This window comes from Mirounga leonina, unplaced genomic scaffold (genome assembly GCF_011800145.1).
Source record: "Mirounga leonina isolate KUSES-001 unplaced genomic scaffold, KU_Mleo_1.0 Mir_151, whole genome shotgun sequence".
Taxonomy (NCBI): domain Eukaryota; kingdom Metazoa; phylum Chordata; class Mammalia; order Carnivora; family Phocidae; genus Mirounga; species Mirounga leonina.
In genome coordinates this window covers 17,875,313-17,888,026 of record NW_023270377.1, presented here as the reverse complement: position 1 = coordinate 17,888,026, position 12,714 = coordinate 17,875,313, and the positions used below count along the sequence as shown (strand labels likewise).

Below are 12,714 nucleotides of genomic sequence, written 5' to 3'. Positions count from 1 at the left end.
TTTTGAGTCGGTCGAGTCACGCGCTGGTGTTTGTTTATCCGCTGAGGGGAGGGAACTGGAAGGACCAGTAAGTCAAGGGCTGAGTAATGGGACGGCCGCCGCCCTTCCCGAGCAGGAGCATTTGGGACACTGGGCATTTGGAAGCCCACTCCCTGCCCTTTCGGTCCGCATCGCACCAGGAATACCAACTCCCTAGCCGCCCTGCCTACACAGGGAGAAGAAAACGGGCTGGCGTGCAGAAACGCGGAGATACAGTCCTTAGGCCCCGCAGAGCACAACAACGCACCAACCGGCCGGGAAATCACGACTCCAGCAGCCACAACACGAACCTGCGCAGAAGCAGGGTCGCTGGTAGCCGCCTGCGCGCAGGCGCGGGCCGCCCTATCCCGGCGGTTAGTGTGCGTCACGTGACGGGCTCGTTGTTCCGCCGTCACGTGACGGGCCTCGGCGGCCTCGGCGGCCTCGGCTGCGCTCTCCGCGGCGTGCGCCCCCTTCCGCCTAACGCGCCCTCGGCGGCGGCCGCGCAGCCCTGGCTCCTCGCGGGCTCGGGCGGCGGCTGCGACGGGGCTATGGCGAGCGGCGGTGGCGGTAGTAACAACGGCGCAGGTGGGGGCCCGGGACTGGGCCTGAGCCTCGGCCTGGGCCTGGGTCTGAGCCTAGGCATGGGGGAGGCCACCGGCGAGGCGGAGGAGGAGGCGGCCACGGCCGAGGCGGTGGGTCGCCTGGCCACGACGCTGTGGCTGCGGCTTCGCGGCTGGGAGGCGGTGCTGGCGGCAGCGCAGCGGCTGCTGGTGTGGGAGAAACCGCTGCACAGCCTGGTCACGGCGGCCGCGCTCAACGGCCTCTTCTGGTAACGGCCGCGGAGGAGGAGGAGGGGGCGGGGCCGGGCAGCGCGGGAGAGCGGGGGCGGGAGGGGCCGCGAGCACCATTCCCGTTCCCGGGGTTGACACTTGCCCCGGGGGAATGACCCCCTTCCCCCGGCTGTTGTCCGTCGGGGTTGCCCCATTCCTTTATCTCGGGTCTCGAGTTAGGCCTGGAGGTTCCCGTTCCCCCATCAGTGGGCGCTTTTCAGCCTTTCGCCATGGATGCGGGAGCCTCTCACCCACTCACCGCCGAGGTGCCTGTTTCTCCCTAAGGTTGCTGTCTTCGTCGTCCCTCCGGCCCTTCTTCCTACTCAGCGTCTCACTTCTGGCCTATTTTCTGCTGGATCTCTGGCAGCCTCGCTTCTTCCCTGACATCTCAGGTGAGTGTTAACTTCATTCACCAAGCCCCGTTGTGCACTTGCTTTGTGCCTGACCCTGCTGGGTGGGTTGAAAGGGGAGGGAAAATGTACAGCAGGCAACCAGCTGCCAGGCACCAGCACTTCCCTAGTTGGGAATTGCCCTCTTCTCAGAATCAGCGTTACGTGAGTGTAGTAGTTAAAAGAGTGTGGACTCTACAGCCACTTTGCCTGGGTTCCGTTGCTTGCTCTGCCATTTGCCGTGCATGTGACCTTGTAAGAGCCGCTCAATTTCTGCTGGTCTCAGTTTTCTTTTTTATGAAACAGGGATGATAAAATTTATTTAGTAAGGACGTGAAAACTGAATGAGTAAATACATGTTAGGTTTATGGTAGAGTTTCACATACCACAGGAATCATAGGAGTGTTAGGTTCTGTTTTGTTGTTGTTATCCATGTATCTACTAAGTAGGTGTTTTGGAGCAATTAGAGGTCAGGCTGTGTGAGTTGCTTGGGATGTAAACATGAATAAGGTGTGTTTGAAGGGCGCTCAGTCGGTTAAGCATCTGCCTTCGGCTCAGGTCATGATGCCAGGGTCCTGGGATAGAGCCCGGCATTGGGCTCCCTGCTCCGCAGGAAGTCTGCTTCTCCCTCTGCCTGCTGCTCCCCCTGCTTGTGTTCTCTCTCTTTGTCAGATAAATAAATCTTAAAAAAAAAAAAAAAAAAGATGTGTTTGAACAGAGTGAAGTTTGGGACGCCTGGGTGGCTCAGGCGTTGGGCATCTGCCTTCAGCTCAGGTCATGGTCCTACGGTCCTGGGCTGGGGTCCCACATCGGGCTTCTTGCTCAGTGAGGTGCGTGCTTCCCCCTCTGCCTGCCACTCGCCCTGCTTGTGCGCTTGATCTCTCTCTCTCTCTCTCTCTCGCAAATCAATAAAAAATCTTTGAAAATAGTGAAGTTTGGAGCGCTTGCCTGGCTCAGTTGGTAGAGCGTGTGACTCTTGATCTTGAGGTTGTAAGTTTGGGCCCCATGTTGAGTGTAGAGATTACTTAAAAATAATAAAATCTCTTAAAAAGAGAAGAAAAAGAGGGAAGTTTAAAGGAGGAGATAGACGTACAAATACAAACAGCAATAACAATGTAATTTTTTCTGCAACTGGCATCTGAAGAAAGTGCTCTGGGAATGCAGAGGAGGGGCAACCATTCCGGCCCCGGGGAGTGTCTCCCAGAGCCCCACCACTCAACTTGTTCCCCTGCTCTCTTTATAGCACCATCTCCAGAGGAGACGCACTCTGACAGGTGAGTGCAGGCCACCTCTTGAAGACAGACACCCAAACCCTGTCTTTGGTGTCAGTGTCAACACAGTACACGGCAGCTTCTGCAGGCACAGACCCCAGCATAGCAAATGGACTGGCAACAAGTTTGGTCCGGGGTTCCTATTTAGGTGTTTGGGTGCCTGCTCCTTTGGGGGCAGAGGTTTGGCAACTCTGGGCTTTGCTTCCCCAAGTTCAGAACAGCCTCCCTTTGGGAGGTGGGATTGTCCGCTTGCTTAAAGTGCAGATCTCATTGGCATTCTCGGAGGGATTTGAGTGCCCAGGAAGCTGGTGTCTGAGGCCTCCAGGGGTCATGTCATGTCTCCCCAGTGAGGGTGCGGGGTCAGGCGCCCGGCCGCACCTGCTGAGTGTGCCCGAGTTGTGCAGATACCTGGCTGAGAGCTGGCTCACCTTCCAGATTCACCTGCAAGAGCTGCTGCAGTACAAGAGGCAGAATCCAGCTCAGGTAACCTCCACGTCATAAAACGGTTTCCTGCACTGTGGGGAAATAGAGGGGGGTGGGAGGCGGGGAGGAGTAATGTGAAATCCCTGGCTGGCTGGCCGGCCACTGGAGAGAGAGGGCTGGTGCCTTTTTGAGGCAACATTCGCCGGGAGTAGCTTGGTACAGGAGTAGTCTCATTTCCGGGAATACGCGTTTGATGTTTTCATACTGCTTCTCGTCAAGGCAGATCAGTTTGAGTTATAGGTGTTTGGTGGTGTCTGGTGTAAGCTTCTTGAATTGCTGGTCTTGGGCATCCTCTTGACTAGGTCGGATCACCACCTCCCTAGAAGGCATACTCCTCCTCTGTCAGCTGAGCAGCAATTTCTTGCCCAGATGAATGGGGCGTGTACTTTTTAGACCCTCTGCTCTTCTCTGCAGTTCTGTGCTCGAGTTTGTTCTGGCTGTGCTGTGCTGGCCGTGCTGGGACACTATGTTCCGGGGATTATGATTTCCTACATCGTCTGTGAGTAGGGTTTAACCCCTGCCTTTTCTGAAGCCCTTTTCTTCTCTTTTACTGGACGGAATCAAAGGGATTGACTGACTCTAAGGGAGGATGGTGCTCTCTCTCTGTTTGGTTATCCATTTACGGAGGTCTCCAGGGGGTGCTGGAGTATTAGTAATAGTACAAGAGTTGGGGCCCCTGGGTGGCTCAGTTGTTAAGCGTCTGCCTTCAGCTCAGGTCATGATCCCAGGGTCCTGGGATCGAGCCCCGCATCGGGCTCCCTGCTCCGCGGGAAGCCTGCTTCTCCCTCTCCCACTCCTTCCGCTTGTGTTCCCTCTTTCGCTGTCTCTCTCTCTGTCAAATAAATAAAATCTTTAAAAAAAAAAAATAGTACAAGAGTCATCTGGGGAGGAGAGGAGTAGATGTGGAGCGAGGAGGTTGGTATAGCCTCCAGAAAGCCTTCAGCCTTTTCTCTTTAGGGACCGGTTAAATGGGGGCCCTTAGGAAATAGGCATAGGGAGCTCTGAGTGAACTGTCTAACCCCCTAGTGCTCAGTATCCTGTTGTGGCCCCTGGTGGTTTATCATGAGCTGATCCAGAGGATGTATACTCGCCTGGAACCCCTGCTCATGCAGTTGGACTACAGCATGAAGGCAGAAGCTGACGCCTTGCATCACAAACACGACAAGAAGAGTAAGGGGCTCCCATACCCAAGAGGGGGTTCTGCGAGAAGGGCATTGGTTTATGGCTCATGAAGTGCCCTGGAACTTACTTTCCAGTTCCTTGGCTGTGTTTGTCCCCCACCACTGTCTCTGCTTGGTCACTGACCTGCTGTTCTTATTTTCTAGAGCGGCAGGGGAAGAACGCACCCCCCGGAGGTGATGAGCCACTGGCGGAGACAGAGAGTGAAAGCGAGGCAGAACTGGCCGGCTTCTCCCCGGTGGTGAGGTCCAGGGGAGATGGGATGTCAAGTAGAAGGCTGGAGGAGAATCTGCTTCATAGTAGTCGCCTCTCAGGGGGGTGGGAGTCACTGGGGGGGGGGGGGAATGCTTTTGAAAAAATGGTTCTCTCATTTTCTCACCTGTTGTGTTTTCCGGGTTGTCCTGCAGGTGGATGTGAAGAAAACAGCATTGGCTTTGGCCATTACAGACTCAGAGCTGTCAGACGAGGAGGCTTCTATCTTGGAGAGTGGTGGCTTCTCTGTATCCCGGGCCACAACTCCACAGCTAACTGATGTCTCGGAGGGTATGAGAAGCCCTTTGCCCTTCCAATCTTCCTGGTCCTTGTTGTGGATGTTGGCTGTGCTCTCTGGCTGTCGCTCCCATAAATGTTTTTTCTGGGACCCGATGCTCTAATTCGACTTCAAGCTCCTGAAAGACCTTACCATCTAAGGCCTGGTCCAGTATTCCATGTCCTAAGTTCTCATCCTTGAACCGATTGCCTGTTGTGATGGTTTAGAACAGCAGGTCCATCCACCCATGCCTCACCTTTTGTTTCCTGCACAGATTTGGACCAGCAGAGCCTGCCAAGCGAGCCAGAGGAGGCCCTGAGCCGAGAGCTGGGGGAGGGAGAGGAGACAGAGCCGGCCCCTCCTGAAGACCTGCTGGGGCCCTCTCAGGCCCTCTCAAGGCAAGACCTGGACTCGGAGGAGGAGGAGGAAGATGTGGTAGCCAAGGAAACCTTGCTTCGGCTCTCGTCCCCCCTTCACTTTGTGAACACGCACTTCAATGGGGCGGGCTCTCCCGCAGATGGAGCGAAGCTGTCCCCTGGAGGACCAGTGGAGACACTGAGCCTGGAGGCAGGGAGTGGTGACCTCACCACTCCACCGATCACCCTGTCACCCCTACTTTGCCTTGCTGAAAGTGACCCAGTCCCCTCCCTCTCCGTGCTCCCACCTCTTCCCCAGGACTTGCCCCGGCCCCTGCTTGCTCCCGAGGAAGAAGAGGCACTCACCACGGAGGACTTCGAATTGCTGGATCAGGGGGAGCTGGAACAGCTGAATGCTGAGCTGGAGTTGGGGCCAGAGACATCCTCAGAGCCCTCCGATGCTCCGCCCCCTCCCTCCCTAGAGCCCGACACCCTGTCTCTGGTACAGTCAGGCCAAGAGGCTCAGGCTGTGGCAGAGCCATGAGCCATGGGGGAAGGGGTTGCAGGCACAGTAGGGTTTCCTGGCTAGGGGCGCCTCTCGTTCTTCCCTGCTCTAGGGAGAGCTCATGCGTGGGGAAGCTGGCTGTCAGACAGTAGCGAGCTCACCCCCTGCCTGCCTGCCTGCCTGCCGTCCCAGGCCTGGTACAGTGCCCGTGCCTGGGATTGGTTTTAAGTTTGTAAATAATTTTACACTTGGGTTAGTGGATGTGAACAGGGCCAGGGAAGTCCTTCCCACAGCCTGCACTCGCCTCCCTGCCTCATCTCCCTTCTCGTTCCACTATGCCTCAAGCCCTGGTGGTGTGTCCCTTTCTCTTTCCTCCTATCCTCAGGGACCTGTGCTGCTTTGTCCTCGTGTCCCACTGGTGGCTTGGTTTGGGCACTTTATCATTCTTCTCTCCTGTCCCATGTTTCCTTCTGCTTTGTTTCCTGGCTGTGTCCTGGCCTTAGCAGCTCAATCCCCACTCTTGGCCAGCAGGCCGTGGCTAAGCTTTCAGGAGGCTCCTGTCTGCGTGGTACAGACTAAACCTTGGGTGGTGGGTCAGGCCAGTGGTGATGTGCTTAGGCCACTGAAGGCCACGTGAGCTCCACGGCACCATTGCCCTTGTTCCTCCCAGGCTTTCCTGCTAAGGGAGGAGAGCAGGAGTCCCACAGCATGTGCTCCAGCACCGTGTCAGTGAGCAGGAGCTGTGTCCTGTTGGGATGAAGGGCTTTCTTACTATCCTAGGAAGGAATAAAGAGACTGCTCTCTGGGGGCTTGGATGGTCCCAGTGTGGTGGGACCCCCTGGTAGGGTCAGGAGGTGGACAGTAACATCTGTGCAGGTGTTGACTGGAAAAATAAAGTGTTGATTGCCTAGAACTGCTGCCTTTCTGCCTGCCTCACTGCAAGATGCCTCCCACACTGCTCTGTCCCTCCTCACCCTCCTGTTCCCCATTCTCTCTCGCTCCTGGCTCTTTATTTACCTGGGTGCGAAACAAGGCCAAAAGCAAGCGTTACCCTAACAGCCCTAACTTGCCCTTAGTCATCTTCCCTGACAGTGTGATTTGTTTAGTGAGATTTAGCATGTGTGAATAAAGTATATGCAGGAGGAAATTGCTTCGTCTTCCCAATCAGTAGAAATTGAGGACCGAAACAATTGTTTACTATGCTGCCTAGAACCTTAATGTTCTCAGAAGTCCTTACTCATCCACATGTTACCAATTAGCTCACTCAGCTGTGATTTATCTATCCTGGGGACCCAAACAAGTAGGGCTTAATGCCCATATCAAAACTGATTTGTGGCCGAGGTACACTAAAAAATAGTATCTTACACTAATTGAAGGCTAATATGTGCTCAGCACTCTTCTGATTTATGGTTGGTTGGTTGGTTTAAGATTTTATTTAAGAGTGTGCTGGGGTGGGGGAGCAGAGGGAGGGGCGGGGGAAAGAGTCTCAGGCTGACCTGTGCTGAGTGCGGAGCCTGGCTCGGGGCTCCATCTCACAACCCTGAGATCACGACCTGAGTCGAAACCAAGAGTTGGATGCTTAACCGACTGAGCCACCTGTGTGCCCCAGTGATTTATATTAGCTCCTATTTTTTCCTCATAATCCTGAGATACATACTGTTAGTAACTCCGTTTTACAGATGGGTTAACTTTCCTGAAAGCCACAGTCCTAGTAAATAATGGAAGTCAGGATCCAAACCTAAGCAGTTTGGCTCCAGAGATCGTGCCAGAACAGGAAGCCCCTGTCCATCAAAAGGGCACAAATGGGAAGATGTTCAAGGACATGGGAACCACAGAGAACCAATCTAATATCTCAGCTTCATAGAGTGGACACGTAGTAGTCCTTGCTCTTTGGGGAACAACATTAGAGAAAGCCCTAACCTTAGCAGAGGGCCTCTTTGTGAGTTCACACCCTCTGCCTTCAGCTGGGAGGGACTACCTTGCAATGCTACCTGACTGGGGTTGACTCATATGCCATGTCTCTCCTAAGTGTGTGGGAATATTTTCCTTCCCATTTACTTCACCTTTGCCTGAGAGACCATCTGTGAGAGCTGATTGACACCCTGTCCTCTGCCTTTAAGGAACATGAACTTTTAAGCATCCAGAGGTCTCAGAAGGGAATAGGAAAACAGTTCTAATCAACAAACAGGAAATGCAAGAAAAATAGAACCAACTAATCAGAAAGACAATGGCTGCCATATGTCTCATCTTTAATCCATTTCCTTCTTAAACTTATAGTCTGAAGATGAAGACAGAAGCCTCAGTTGGATCAAAACATTCACCATAGATTGGAAGTTCCATGGGGGTCAATTCTTTTTTTTTTTAAAGATTTTATTTATTTATTAGAGAGATAGGGAGAGAGGGAACACAAGCAGGGGGAGTGGAAGAGGGAGAAGCAGGCCTCCCGCGGAGCAGGGAGCCCAATGCGGGGCTCGATCCCAGGACCCTGGGATCATGACCTGAGCCGAAGGCAGACGCTTAACGACTGAGCCACCCAGGCGCCCCGAGGGTCAATTCTTGACATTCACCTTAGTCTGATGGTTGCTACATGTTTGTCTACAGTTCTTTTCATTAACAGGTGTCCTGGCTCTTTTCTGCCCCATGATGAAAGGGACAAGAAAGCTTTTCCTATGAGTGAAAGAAAAATGAGCAGAAATGTGAAACCTACAATTTAAGCTAGACAAAAATCACCTGTAGAGTACAGGCTGGGGCAAGAAGAGTCAGTTACATTTACACTGGAGGGAAGGGCCGTGCGCTCCAGTTACCTCGACATTCCAACAGCTAATAGTGTAAGGTGGCTGGTCATAAACTAAATTTTAGGCTGCATTACTGGAAATACCGTTTCTGAAGCAAGGGAGATAATACCTGTATGTAGTGTGCCCTGCACAAGTTAGAATACTGCCAGGGGATGGCTTGCTTTGCTCATGGACAAGTTGACAAATTGCAGTGCGCCCAGGAAAGGATCACCAGAGATGAAGGCTGAACATGGTCATATGGGGAACTGTGGAGGGAACAGAGAAGGTTCCAAGAAGGGGGAGCTGCGTTGAGTCACATTAGCTGTCTTCAGACTTTGAAGTGTGATCTGTAGGACTTCAGAGGGTAGAAATGAAGTCTTCGAGAAGAATCTGATTAGTAGTAGTGCTGGGCAGAATTTGTTTTTCTGGTCAAGGGATATTGCAAAACAGTACATGTAAATGATCTTTGAAAGTACAATGATCAAGGATTAACAGGTCAAGAACTGTTAATTTCACTGTGGAAGGACAATATATCACTAAATGACTTTGCTTTCAATGGCTGACTTAAGTTTCCTTGGACTTCCTCCCTTAAATGTTGGTGGTCACTGAGTGTCACTGGCTCATTTTGCTTCTCGCTGCCTCGGCAATTTCAGGTGTCCACTCCCATGCTGATGACTTCTACATCTTAGCTCAATTCCTTGCCTGAAACTTCCAACTAGGCATCTCCCCTTGAGCATCCCATGGGTACTTTCTGCTCAGCATACAGAAAACTCTTTCCACTCTGCCGCCTCCCACCCTAAACAGATAGGCTTCTTCTTTATTTTCCATCCTGCTTGCTGGCACCACTGACCATGAAGGCCTACTTCTCTCCCTCATCCCACACCCAGTTACCAGTTGCCGCTGATTGAATGTCCTAATTATTTCTTGATTCTGTCACTTGTACCACAGCCCTGATTCACACCCTCCTCATCGCTTACCTGATGCGCTATGACAGTTTCCCTGTCCACACTCTTGTCCCCCACAGAAATTCATGCCCCCAAATGTGGCTAGGTTATTTTAAAATACAAATTTGATGACCTTTCTGCTATTTCATATTGATCAAAGGCTCTCCTTCTCTACAAGCTTTCATTCAAGCTCCCTGATATGGTTAAAAAACCTCTGAGATTTGCCCCTTCCCTGTCTTGCCCTTTTTTTTTTTTTTTTTTTTTTTTGGTGGTGGTGGTGGTGGTAAAACAAGAAGGGAATTTATTTCAGAACGCCTGGGTGGCTCAGTCAGTTAAGCGTCTGCCTTCGGCTCAGGTCATGATCCCGGGGTCCTGGGATCGAGCCCTTGCTTTTTACACTCAGCATCAAACCCCAAACAGCTCTGCTCGGCTGCACTGCCGTCCCCCACCCCTGCTCTACACACAGACACACACCGTATCCCTCTGTTTGGCAAACAGTTCCCTCGTCTCTTAACATGTACTTTAGGCCACACTCCATCTACAAAGACTCCCCTGATGTCTCAGGTCACCTGCCCCCCGTATCAGACCTGCTCTCCTAGTGTTCCCTCAGTGTAATTCTATTTTTCCGTGCATCCCATAGAATCTTCATGTTCTCTATACAAGTGTGGTATAGGGGATACTAGGTATACGTGTATATGTATAACTTCCACTATAATGCTTAGTCTTGAAGGCGGGGACTATATTTTAGTCACCTGAATATTCCCAGAGCCTAGCACAGGGCCTGGCACATAGTAGATACTCAATAAACGTCTGTTAAACTAAACTAAACCAGTGTTTGAACTTTGGAAGCAGCCAAAGTAAATCGATTGTGGTAATTGGTACATACCCATTGCCAGTAGGTATCTTACCTCTGTCTGTTACTGTTCTAGAGTGGATGATAGCTAAGTTAAAGGAACCTGCACATAGACTTGTGAGCTCTTTGTTCCTGGACTAGGCCAAAGGCAATGGAAATGATCTAGATTTGGAGCTAAAGGATTTTCTGAGTTTAAAGTAAGATTGCCCAACCCACTTAATCTTCTGTGAATGTATCAAGGTATCATGTTATTTCAAAAACAATTTTGACCAAACTATTTAGACTCAACTAAATATTTTGATCAAAAATCCAATTATATGTATTAATGCTTGCTTGAAAAAAATGTGACTCTGCAGAAATGGGATAAAGTTAATAAGAAATCTCAGGGTTTTTTTTTTTTCTTTTTAAGTATGAAAAGTGAGTTGACTCCCCTTCAAAAATGTCCATTTCATAAAAGATAATGAAAAACGGAGGAACTATTCAAGATTAAAAAGGAGACCAAAGAGAAATGACAATAAATGCAAGGGATGATCTTGGATGGAATCCTAGGTGGGAGAAAAAAGTTACTATAAACACTATTGGGACAACTGGTAAAATTTGAATATGGATTGTACATAAGATAAAAGATTGCATCAAGATCAAACTTCTTGAAATTCACTTTGTTTATATAAGAGAATATCCTTATTTTTAGGTTAGACATTCTAAAGATTTTAGAGGTGAAGGGTTATTTTCTCTGCAAGTTATATCAAATGATTTAGAAATGTAAATAAATGAGTATGTGAATGTATGGTGTGTGTGTGTGTGAAGAGAGAGAGAGGGAATGATAAAGCAAATGTGGCACAATGTCAGAAGAAATACATATGATAAATATAACACATAGAAGTTTGTTATTCAGTGGATAAATGTGTATTCAGACAACTAGATAGAATGAACAAACTATAACTAGGCACAAAAATATGTATGGATCTCATAAATAAAATATTGAGTAAAAGAAACTAGACACAAAAAGTATATGATATATGGGGCACCTGGGTGGCACAGTTGGTTGAATGTCCGACCCTTGGTTTTGACTCAGGTCCTGATCTCAGGGTTGTGGGATCAAGCCCTGTGCTGGGATCCACACTCAGTGAGGAGTCTGCTTGAGAGTCTCTCTCCCTCTCCCTCTGCCCCTCCCACTCATGCTCTCTCTCTCTCTCAAATAAATAAATGTCTTGAAAAAAAATATATGATGTATGATTCTATTTATATAAAGTACATTTATATTGTTAGAAGTCAAGATAGTGGTGGGGCGCCTGGGTGGCTCAGTGGGTTAAGCATCTGCCTTCGGCTCAGCTCATGATCCCCAGGGTCCTGGGATCGAGCCCCACATAGGGCTCCCTGCTCAGAGGGGAGTCTGTTTCTCCTTCTGCCTGCTGCTAGCCCTGCTTGTGTTCTCTCTCTCTCTGTCAAAAAAATACATAAAATCTTAAAAAAAAAAAAAAAGAAGTCAAGATAGTGGCTACCTTTGAGGGTGGGGGAGTAGCAATTGGAGGGGCCTTCTTGAGGGTGGTACTATCTTATTTCCTGATCATGGGAGTGTTGCACTGGTGAAAATTCAACCACCTATTTACATTTCTGTATGTATCTCATAGATCAATAAAAAGTATCAAGACCAAGTGTATTGATTATCTATTTCTGCATAACAAAGTGCTCTAAAACTTAGCAGCCTAAAACAACATGATCTCACACTATTTCTGAGGATCAGGATCTGGGAGTATCTGGGTGGTTCTGGTTCAAAGTCTCCCACAAGGTTGCAACGAAGATGTGAGCTCGCGCTGGCTGCAGTCATCTGAAGGCTTCACTGGGGTTAGGGGACCTGCTTCCCTTACATGGCTGTTGGCTAGAAACCTCAATTACTGTTTCTCATCACACTAACCTCTTCCTATGGCCCTTTGAGTGTCATCACAAGACAGCTACCTTCCCTAGAGCAAGTGATCCAAGAGAGAGCAAGAAGGAAGCCACAATGCTTTTTTGTATGACCTAGTGTCAAAAGTCCCACTCTGTCACCTCCGCCATCTTCAATTTGTTAGAAGCAAGTCACTGAGTCCAGCTCCCACTTGTGAACGGAGAAGTAGCAAAGAATTTGTGGATGTATTTTAAAACCACCACACCAAGCTTATCTGGAAATTATATTAAAAGCTTTGGACTGACAATCTACACACTAAAAATAAATAAATAAATAAATAAAGACCATGTATTAATGCATGAGAAATGGACAATTCAGTAATAACTGATTATATACATTTGCTAAATTATATAGTATAGATGTCAGTCATAGATCTAAGTGCTTTACCTGTATCCTTTTATGTGATCTTCATTGCCACATTTTGATGTAGGACTCTGCGCCCCACCCCCCTGCCCCCGCTTTACAGATGGTGAAATTAAGGCTGAGTGAGGTATTGGGCTTGCCCAAGGTTACATAGCTAGTTGTGGTCACAGCTCTATTTTTCAGTATTCTTGTTTTCCCATACATCCTCATATTTTAAAGTACCAACATAGAATTTTAGTTGAGGTAAAATCATTCTTTCAACATTAGAAAAA

The 12,714-nt window shown here is 49.5% G+C and overlaps 1 protein-coding gene across 2 annotated transcripts; it reads left to right on the top strand.

The window, feature by feature from the left end:
* Positions 1–19: 19 nt before the first annotated feature.
* Positions 20–6,713, top strand: RETREG2 (reticulophagy regulator family member 2). Of its 2 annotated transcripts, XM_035007104.1 has the most exons (9): positions 20–850; positions 1,137–1,243; positions 2,484–2,514; positions 2,859–2,994; positions 3,409–3,493; positions 4,021–4,164; positions 4,320–4,414; positions 4,581–4,716; positions 4,977–6,713. In XM_035007104.1, the coding sequence occupies exons 1-9, from the start codon at positions 87–89 to the stop codon at positions 5,600–5,602; spliced, it is 2,124 nt and encodes a 707-aa protein (XP_034862995.1). In that variant the 5' UTR covers positions 20–86; the 3' UTR covers positions 5,603–6,713. The 2 variants fall into 2 exon arrangements, with proteins under 2 accessions (XP_034862995.1, XP_034862996.1); XM_035007105.1 differs by lacking the exons at positions 2,484–2,514; positions 2,859–2,994; positions 3,409–3,493.
* The last annotated feature ends 6,001 nt before the right edge of the window (positions 6,714–12,714 follow it).

Coding starts and splice junctions, on each gene's coding strand:
- RETREG2 (XM_035007104.1), top strand. CDS start 87: ATGGGACGGCCGCCGCCCTTCCCGAGCAGGAGCATTTGGGACACTGGG. Junction 3,494..4,020: donor TATGATTTCCTACATCGTCT/GTGAGTAGGGTT, acceptor CTAACCCCCTAG/TGCTCAGTATCCTGTTGTGG. Junction 4,717..4,976: donor GCTAACTGATGTCTCGGAGG/GTATGAGAAGCC, acceptor TTTCCTGCACAG/ATTTGGACCAGCAGAGCCTG.